General features: G+C 39.6%; 1 protein-coding gene across 7 annotated transcripts in view; it reads right to left on the bottom strand.

Moving 5' to 3' along the window:
* Positions 1–593: 593 nt before the first annotated feature.
* The window catches only part of ZBBX (zinc finger B-box domain containing), a 124,696-nt gene continuing 115,048 nt past the window's right edge, over positions 594–10,241 (bottom strand). For all 7 annotated transcript variants that reach the window (XM_024995664.2, XM_024995678.2, XM_024995673.2 and 4 more), the window contains 2 exons: positions 2,695–2,833; positions 594–872 (listed from right to left, as the gene is read on the bottom strand). In XM_024995664.2, coding sequence (XP_024851432.1) covers positions 746–872; positions 2,695–2,833 — 266 coding nt within the window. In that variant the 3' untranslated portion in view covers positions 594–745. The remainder of the gene's footprint in view (positions 873–2,694; positions 2,834–10,241) is intronic.

The raw sequence follows: 10,241 nt of genomic DNA, 5'->3' as shown, positions 1-10,241 counted from the left end.
GTACTGTTAGGGGAAGTACACAGATTGAAACCGCCCACCCTGACCAGGCACCATAGTAACTATTTGCATGAGTTGTTTTATGACAGGAGATTCTGAAAAGGAATACGGAACTAATAAGCCACCACCAACCGGAAGGGTTCGGGAAAGGTTGAAAGGAGACACCACGGGTCCATCCACTTTCCAGAATCCCTCTCGTTAGCATCCATCTTGGCTGAGCAATGCGTGTGCCACCAGGAAAGACTCTGAATTAGAATGATTGGCCAAAGACCACCCGGAAACTAATCCCATCACCATAAAACCCGAGACTGCAAGCCACGTGGCAGATCAGTTCTCTTGGGTTCCCTTACCCTACTGCTCTCCACCCGGGTGCCCTTTCCCAATAAAATCTCTTGCTTTGTCAGCACATGTGTCTCCTAGGACAATTCATTTCTGAGTGTTAGACAAGAGCCCAGTTTGGGCCCTGGAAGGGGTCCCCCTACATGCAACAATACTACCTTCAGATAAGTTCTTAGAGACACAGTTACAACTTATTTTAAAAATTTCATTGAATGTTACTAATATAATCTGCAATTTGGAAGAAAAAGCCCTTAAACTTATAATTTCACTAATTTTTATTAGTCTGTAAACCTTGAAATATCAGAGACAATAATCAAAAATCTCTATCACCCGGACAGGTAATCATTTGATAACTTTTTTCAGGTTTGCTTTACTCTGGGTACAAAATGGAAAAAGTAATGAATGATCACTAGGTACTCTTTGACCACGGGAGTGTAATGACATGTTGCTTGTCAAGAAAATCTTCTTCCTCCTCATCCGTACTGCTTTCAGAAACTGTCAGCAAAGACTGGATTCCAGTATCCTTTTCAGAAGAGCTGGAAATACATTAAAAGGTCAATACACAATATACAGAACCAGGTTTCAACTCTTCATTTATCTTCTGATCAATACTACACACACTGAAGTAACTGGAGGCAGGCAGACATTGGGCAGGGGGGTGGTGCTGTTTCAGACTGAGACCATAATTCTCAATGTGCCCAATAAACCAAGCCTCCGTTCTTCTCATCATTCTCCCTCTCTCAAGAGATAAAGCCACAGTGGAACCAAGGAGAGAAGATTTCATGGTCTCTGGCTGCATCTTTCATTGATGATACCTCAGAAGAATACTTCAGAAACTTGCAGAGCCTCCAGGTTCTTGTTAAGAACCTGTATCATTACGCTGGTTGTTTAACAGAATCCCAGTGAATAAGCTGCCAGATAAATCACTTAGGACCATGTGGATAGCCAGTCTAGATATGCCAAAGCCAAAATTAATGACAGCAACTATGTAGTTCTTTTACTTTGTTGCATCTTATGGTGAAAAGGAACTCATGGAAACTCTAGTGTGTTGCTGTCTGAGGCTAGGGGTAAGTAGTAGTATGGGGGCACAGAGAGGAGACCCCATCAGATATTTTGGTCCAAGTTATTAAAAATTTCAGCCCATGTACACTATTAAATAATATAAAATATTTCACCCTGTGATGGATAGAACTCGTTTTTGGATTTTATGCCCCAAACAGGTTAAACCGGCATTTTGTAAGCTCTTATCTGTGGTCCAGTTCAGATCTTAAATGTGATTAAAAACGAAAGCAAAAAAAAAAAAAAAAAAAACCTTTCACTGGTCTAAATAGAGAAAAGAAGGACAAGGTAATAACTTTTTCAGGAAATTTTTAATTTTAAATAACTGTGCTTTATTCTATTAATATAATCCCCTTATATTTAGTCCTAAATGTCCTTCTTTTTATGAAGTTGGCTTGGTAACTTTGGTTTATTTTTAGGGAAAAAAATAGCAACTTTATACTGATCTCTTTAAAAAAAGAAATGTAAGTGGTGTTAGAAATGGAAAAATCCTTGGACCACAGACAGATGATTTTCTCCTTTAGAAAGACAGAATATGAACTCTTGATTTCTTTTTACTACAATATTAGACTTCAGCAAGTCAAAAGAATTTACAATTCAAGGGGATTTTATTTTACTTTTTTCTCAGTCTGTTTAGAAGAACCACTCTTCCTTTTTCAGGGAATTCTAGTATGACCATAACACCTTGACATGATAGACTACTTTTCTGAAGATTTATTAGTTTTACCAATGTTCCTTATAAACTGATCACCATCTCTAAATGCTCTTATCCTGTGTAAGGGAAGAATGATATAGAGTTAATTTTAATTTAATTTAATTTAATTTAATAAATTTAATTTAATTTAATCATATAGATTAAAATGATATCATTAACAATCTAGACTTGATTCCAAGAAGGAGACTTCTCAATATTCTATTCTAAAAACTTTATTCACATTGAGTAAGAGTCTATGAATGCAAAATATTGAAATTCAGTAAGTTAATGAAGGCAAGTAAGGCAACTGTTTTTCAATATAAGAAGAAATAGTGAAGGATTATTAAATTCCAAATGTCTTTTCATTTTCCTGACACACATTGTGCAGCAGAGAATTATCTCTTCACATTAAAGCAACCACTTCATAAGCCTTTCACTAAATCCTGATATTAGGTTAGCAAAGCACTTAAACATTTTATAAAGAATAGCCATATAAGTACACACATGAGGACAATCTTTATTTATGTAGTAAAGGTAACTAGTTGGGGGTTGTCAAAAATTTTACAATGCACTCTTTGTACATACAAGCACCATATTTAACCTACCTCTGTTCCTCAAATCCACAGAGACCCCTCCCACATGAGGTCTTAAGGAAATCCAGGGTAGTCTGACTTATATTCAGCAAATGGTTGTTGAAGGCTGGTAACTCTTCTGAGGTTAGGCTGTAAAGTTTTTCTGAAGGATCTGAAATATTTTATTTCATGCATTGTCAACACATAAATTCAAGAAACAGATACAGAGCATATGGTGCTGAAAGTTTACTCAGTAAACTTCAAGCAGTACAAGGATAGGGGCTTCCCAGGTGGCTCAGTGGTAAAGAATCTGCCTGCAATGCAGGAGATGCAAGAGACTGGGGTTCAATCCCTGGAGTAGGAAATGACAACACACTCCAGTATTCTTGCCTGGAAAATTCCTTGGACAGAGGAGCCTGGTGGGCTACAGTATATGTGGTCTCAAAGGAGTTGGACACGACTTAGCAACTAAACAGCAGTCTGACTTCTTTTGCCTAGCCACATTGAATTTTAACATACACTATACTTAAGTGACAAATGCTCTGAAAATTTACAAAGTTCCAAGGAAATACAAGCAATCTTTTTTAAACTTACAATATTGGGCAACTCCTCAACTTGCCTGAATGTTAAACATTTTATTATATCTTTTTGTCTTCTAAGAAATAAAAGGTTTGCCCCCACACAGTCTCAGGCAAAGGTTAGTTTTGGAAAAGCTACTCTTTCTTTTAGACTGCCTTGCTTTATTTGGGTAGATAATAAGCATGTGTATATGAAAGGGGAAAAGCCTTAAATCTTCTTTTTCCTGAAGTTGGCCTGTGATTCAGCCTTCTGCTGCTGCTGCTAAGTTGTTTCAGTCGTGTCCAACTCTGTGCGACCCCAGAGACGGCAGCCCACCAGACTCCTCCATCCCTAGGATTCTCCAGGCAAGAACACTGGAGTGGGTTGCCATTTTCTTCTCCAATGCATGAAAGTAAAAACTGAAAGTGAAGATGCTTAGTTGTGTCCAACTCTTAGTGACCCCGTGGACCGCAGCCTACCAGGCTCCTCCGGCCATGGGATTTTCCAGGCAAGAGTACTGGAGTGGGTTGCCATTGCCTTCTCCCAATTCAGCCTGAGTAAGGACAGGTAGTTCAAGTTCAATAAGCAAATGTGTAAGCAATACCTTCCTTACATGAACTACCAAAATATCAAGTATAGAAGTAAATATGATTACTACATTAGACATAATGTTGTCAGAGACATCTAACTTCTACATGAGGTTATGCTATGGTGACTTTTAAAACTATAAAAATTACTGGCTGTTATTCCTGGTGTTACCCAGGTGGTGTGAGTGGGAAAGAACCCACCTGCCAATGCAGGAGATGTAAGAGAGGGGAGTTCAATCCCAAGGTGGGGAATATCTCCTAGAGGAGGGCATGGCAACCCACTCCAGTACTCTTGCCTGGAGAAACCTTTAGACAGAAGAGCCTGGCCAGCTACGGTCCACAGGGTCTCAAAGAGTCAGACTTAGCACGCATTCCTCCCTTCACTTTAATGAAAGTGACAGGATCAGAAGGACCAAACACCAGACTGCATGTATTAAATCCCTGACTGAAGATAATTGGGGGTGGTTAGTATTAACTTGAAGTTTGTGAGCAAGCAGAGATTCCCCTATAAAAATGAACTAAGAATATCCTTCCTGCAAGATAACTAAGATCATGGCATCTTGTCCCATCACTTCATGGCAAATAGATAGGGAAACAGTAGGAATAGTAACAGACTCTATTTTCTTGGGCTCCAAAATCACATGACTGCAGCCATGAAATAAAAAGATGCTTACTCCTTGGAAGAAAAGTTATGACAAACATAGACAGCATATTAAAAAGCAGAGACATTACTTTGTCAACAAAGGTCTGTCTAGTCAAAGCTATGGTTTTTCCAGTAGTCATGTATGGATGTGAGAGTTGGACTATAAAGAAAGCTGAGCGCTGAAGAATTGATGCTTTTGAACTGTGGTGTCGGAAAAGACTCTTGAGAGTCCCTTGGACTGCAAGGAGATCCAACCAGTCCATCCTAAAGGAAGTCAGTCCTGGAAGGACTGATGCTGAAGCTGAAACTCCAATACTCTGGCCACCTGATGCGAAGAACTAACTCATTTGAAAAGACCCTGATGATGGGAAAGATTGAAGGCAGAAGGAGAAGGAGACCACATAGGATGAGATGGTTGGATGGCATCACCAACTCAATGGACATGAGTTTGAGTGAGCTCTGGGAATTGGCGATGGACAGGGAGACCTGGCGTGCTGCAGTCCATGGGGTCGCAAAGAGTCGGACACGACTGAGCGACTGAACTGAAGATAGACATCCATACATTTACAACTGTAAGTGTCCTTCAAAGTCCAGAACATTCACAATGACAATACGTGGAGAAATCCTGCAGGCTGAAGGTTGAGGCTTCTGCTCCCACCACCCCAAAGCAAGTAAGACAGCTTTCATTGGTCTCGTTTATGTTTGGGAATTCTCTATAAGATTACTTCTGAGAAAAACAAAAGATTCCTTAGTGAAAATTTTTGTCCCATCCCACTTATTGGAGATTAAGAAATTGAGGGCCCACTAGGGACTGATAACTTGTTCACACAACTACAAGTAGAAGACCTGGAACTCAACCTAAGCTCTTTCAGCTCACCACAGTCATAAATCACTATGTTCCAGAATCTAATTATTTAGCATTAGGCTATTATCTTCTCCACAAGGTGGTGTTCCCCCCGCCCCCCCACCCCACAAGGTGAATAAAACAGGTATACAAGATCCTTTTACATACCACAAGAAAAAGAATGTTACCTGTGGGAAAGTAGTCAGCTCAGGATTTGGAACTGGTAGAACCACAGTGCTAACCCAATAGTGATGCTTAGATCTAAGGAATCCCACCAGGAGAGGTTAGTCTTTCAAGCCTCTATTAGTCTTTCAAGTCCTAACTGAATGAATACTGAGCTAATTCAAATTATACAAACAGAATGGGACTATTTTTGTATAATTATTCAGTCTCAAAATTTTATTTCAGAATTAATAGGAAGAGTTATTTAATTTCAGTTAACAGGAGCAGAGGTGACATCACTTGACTTTCAAGGCAGAAAAAAATAAAACTTTAACAAAAACCCTACTGCAGGTTAGTGTTAAAACCTAAAAGGTCAACCATACAAAAACCCAAGTGTTCTGATTTTTCTCATATGGGACCAGGGAAGATTGCATTGATATTTTCATTGGAGATTTTACTTTATAACTGTCAAACCAGCTGATTGTTGAGAGTGGATTGAAGTTAAATCTTTCCTATCCCTGGAATAAATGGGATAAGTGTATGTTCTTTGATCACTGAAGAATCTCTTAAATGCAATAATAAAGAATGGCAAAGAGGGAACATTGACTGTATACAAAGTTCCACAGTGTATTTCTAAAACTCGGGTCACTTAAACTTTATTCTACAGGGAAATAAACACACATGAATAAAGAAATGAAGTAAAGAGGAAAGGAAGGACCAAATGACAGGTTAATCCCTTTCAAGGAACAGAAACAAAGTATACAGGCAATTTCCCAGTAAATAATTCACCACCAACAACAAAAACAAGCACCACTTCTAAAGGATTAGATACACATACAAAACACATCCCAATATTCGGGAGATATGACCATCAGGACCCTCCCCCTGTAACCTGTGAGCCCACGCCCAATCCACCAGCCTGTTTCCCCTCCTCCACTGTCTTGCCTCATTTATCCTTCAACCCTTCTTTCCTTTGCCTTCACTCTGCCCAACACCCTCTGCCTCTCAAGTGATCACAGTAGTGAGTTGAAGGAAAGATCTCAAATTATTTAAGTGGCACACAGGTCTGGTGGTCAGACAAAGGAACGTGGGGCAGATCTGCCTGGGTTTGTGCATGGGTGCCTCTGGGCACCCAGGGGAGGCAGTCGCTGCACCATCCAGAGTCTCAGTTACTATAGCCACACAGGGGAGACCAAAAAGTATCACTTCCTCACCCATCTACCAACAGGACAGCTATGAAGATCAAATGGAGCAACAGTTCATATAAGAACAAACAGTGATTATTACAACTCATTGAATGGCTTCATATTCCCACATCAGAATGTTTTTAATATGTTGACTTTCACTTTTATATGTCACCCAATTTTTTTTCCTAAAATTCCAAGATACTCTAAAGCAAAAAAAAATTGCCATTCTAATTCAATTTCACCTGACTGTCTTTACAAGGGTTATCTAGTTAATTAGCTGACTATAATTCTGACTAGCCATTTTACAGTTTAATATCTTACTTGATGGTCAACCTTCTAATTACTCAGGAAACCACTGCCTCACTATTTTACTTCATACTGTAGTTCATACTAGTATCAGGTAGATTTTTATTCTTTCTTATTTAAGAAAAAGTTCTCTGTCTTTAATTACTCAGCTGAGTACCTGCAGACTCGTACAAGCATAGGATTGCCAAAGGAATTTAAGGACCACAAAAACTCAAACAACAAGTAAGAATGAGTTTAAAACAAATAAGGCTTTTCTTTTTGGCTGCATAGTGTGGCATGTGGGATTTCAGTTCCTTGAGCAAGGACTGAAGCTGTGCCCCCTGCACTGGGAACATAGTCTTAGCCACTGAACCACCAGAGAAGGCCCCAAACAATAATTTTTAATCACTGAAGAAGTGAATGTTTTATTGCATTTGATTACTGATATTTTCTCATAATGCAAATCTTCTGATATTTCCAAATTATTCAGGCTATGCTGCTGCTGCTGCTGCTGCTGCTAAGTCGCTTCAGTCGTGTCCAACTCTGTGCAATCCCATAGACGGCAGCCCACCAGGCTCCTCCATCCCTGGGATTCTCCAGGCAAGAAAACTGGAGTGGGTTGCCATTTCCTTCTCCAGTGCATGAAAATGAAAAGTGAAAGTGAAGTCGCTCAGTCGTGTCTGACTCTTCACGACCCCATGGACTGTAGCCCACCAGGGTCCTCCGTCCATGGGATTCTCCAGGCAAGAGTACTGGAGTGGGTTGCCATTGTCTTCTCCATTCAGGCTATAACAATATCCAAAAACTGACAAAAAATGCCTTGGTAATGGCTCAATGGTAAAGAATCCACTTGCAATGCAGAAGACACAGGAGATACAGGTTTGATACCTGGGTCTGGAAGGTCCCCTGGAAGAGGAAATGGCAACCACTCCAGTATTCTTGCCTGGAGAATACCATGGACAGAGGAGCCTGGCAGACCACAGTCCAAAGGGTCACAAAGGGTCGGACATGACTGAGATACTAAAGCATAAGTAGAATTTAGTGTTATTTACAAAGGTACTTGTGGAGGAATAATTAAACAGCATGAACTAGAGCTAACTATAATTCTCAAAGTGGCCCAGAAGAAAACATGGTTCTAGAATAGAAACGGAGTTTATATGCTTTTGACTAAAAGTTGGACTTGCCAAGAGCACCTTAACTTACTATACGTCAAAAGCACTGCCCACTGGTTTCTTATATAATTTAACAGTGTTTTCAGCACAGACTATGTGCTAAGCACTTCAATGGTAAAGTGTAGGTGTGTGTGTATGTGCAAAATTTTTATAAATATAGTATTTAATATATACTCAAATTCAATCACTGAACAATTTATGATAGGGCCTATTCTCATACTCATCTTTCATACATGGAAACTGATACAGAGAGAGATTAAGAAAGTATAATAATTTGTCTGTTGTCACAAAGCTGGGAATTTGTAGCTCCACATTTCAGAGCCAAACCCCTGGCCCTAGAGCATGGCTCTCAACCACCCTGCTTTGCTGCTCTTTGTTTCCTGATTCAGCCTGCATACACACACACACATATCCTCAGCTCCCACTGGTCTGTCTCCTTATGAAATGACTCTATTGTCAGCTTCAGCAATTGGAGTCAAAGGAGAAACACTACTCAATGTAATTATTTCCTGTCCTCTTCTCCAGATTCTTTGGCAGGGCTCTTTTCCTAGAACTTGGAGGAAGTGGAGGTATCCTAGAGCTGACATAAAATTAGTCATAAGGTTTGTTGCTTACAAAAAAGGCAGCTTTCATGGGAATGCACACCCATTTACATTTGTATGAATACAGTTGTGTAGCTGTATCTGTGTGAGACCAGACTTCATTGAGAGTTGTTTCAGAACTCATCATGAGTAGTGACATGTGGGTGGAATTTTTCTACCCATTGATGCTGAACAGAATATAAAAGACTGTGCAGAATCAATGAATTTTCTAGAATAAAGCCTGATTGCACCACCGCAGCTGTCACCTCCCTGACTGTTGGGACAATTTAGCTGATGTGCAGTCCTCTTCTTTCCTCAGCTCCAGGTGAATGTCTCCAAAGTTGTGCATTCATCCAAGGCCAATCTTCCCAAATAGAAAGAGAGCCATTCCTCAGTGGACTGTGTGTAAGTGATTACATTCTGCTCCTGACCCATGAAAAAGCTCTGGTAGTTCACAGGCTATGTAGTGTGTACTTGCTTTTAATGTATGAAAAGGTATGTGTTTTGGTGAAAATACTGGTGTGGGTGTATGAGGAAATGAGTGACAGGGGAAAGGTGAAGCACATAAGGAAAACCTGATAAACAAAATAAAAAAGCTGAGAGGTTAGAGACAAACAAGTATGTTTGTAAAGTATTTCATTTGTAAATAATGAAATTGACCAATTTACCAAATAAGACAACCTTCATCTTCTGATTAAAAATTGTATTACTATCCTTTTGATCTAGTTCAGATCTGATATGCTTCATTTTAGAATTAATTTTTTCAAAGGTATTTTTATGTGACCCATTTTTTTAAAGCCTTTATTAAATTCGTTACAATATCATTTCTGGTTTTGTTTTGTTTTTTGGCCACTAGGCATGTTGGATCTTAGCTCCCCAGCCAGGATTGAACCCTCTACCCTCTGCATTGGAAGGCAAAGTTTTAACCACTGAACCTCCAGGGAAGTCCCTAGAAATGACTTTTGACATGAGAATTACCTCCAAGCATATTTATATTTGATTTTTAGTAAAGCAGAGTCAGGCAAGTGAGTGATAGGTAAAGATGAATCACAATTTCTTCTTCCCCAATCCCTAATGAAGTGAATAGGAAAGGGAGAAAAATTAAAAATAAAATAAAATCATAAATGGAACCAAAGGAAGAGATACAAATTCACATAAACCTTGATAAGGGACAACAAAGGAATAAACAGAAGGTTCATTAAGGTACAGCTGGGGGCCTACTCTGTCCACACCCTTTCTCCTTCCCACTCAGTGTGCACACAAACTAGTGACAGGAAAAGGAGAGGCATCTAAAGGGCTCACAAGTCTAACCAGTACCACAAGAAATTGGGAAAAGCAGTGGGTAAGGGGAAAGCAAGGAGAAAATGTTGAAAATATTTTTAAGCCCTGAACATCCACCATAATATCTTAGTGGAGGCAAGAAAATCACACACCCGCAGGTGTCCCAACAGAGACAAAACACACTTCAAATCAGGTCCAATGAAGTTTGGCATTCAATAAAATCCAGAAAAAGACAAGAGAGCCCAGATCCTCCAATAAAGGAAGCTGAACTCTTCAATCC

Source organism: Bos taurus, chromosome 1 (genome assembly GCF_002263795.3).
Source record: "Bos taurus isolate L1 Dominette 01449 registration number 42190680 breed Hereford chromosome 1, ARS-UCD2.0, whole genome shotgun sequence".
Lineage (NCBI taxonomy): Eukaryota > Metazoa > Chordata > Mammalia > Artiodactyla > Bovidae > Bos > Bos taurus.
This window is presented reverse-complemented; position numbering and strand designations above follow the sequence as displayed.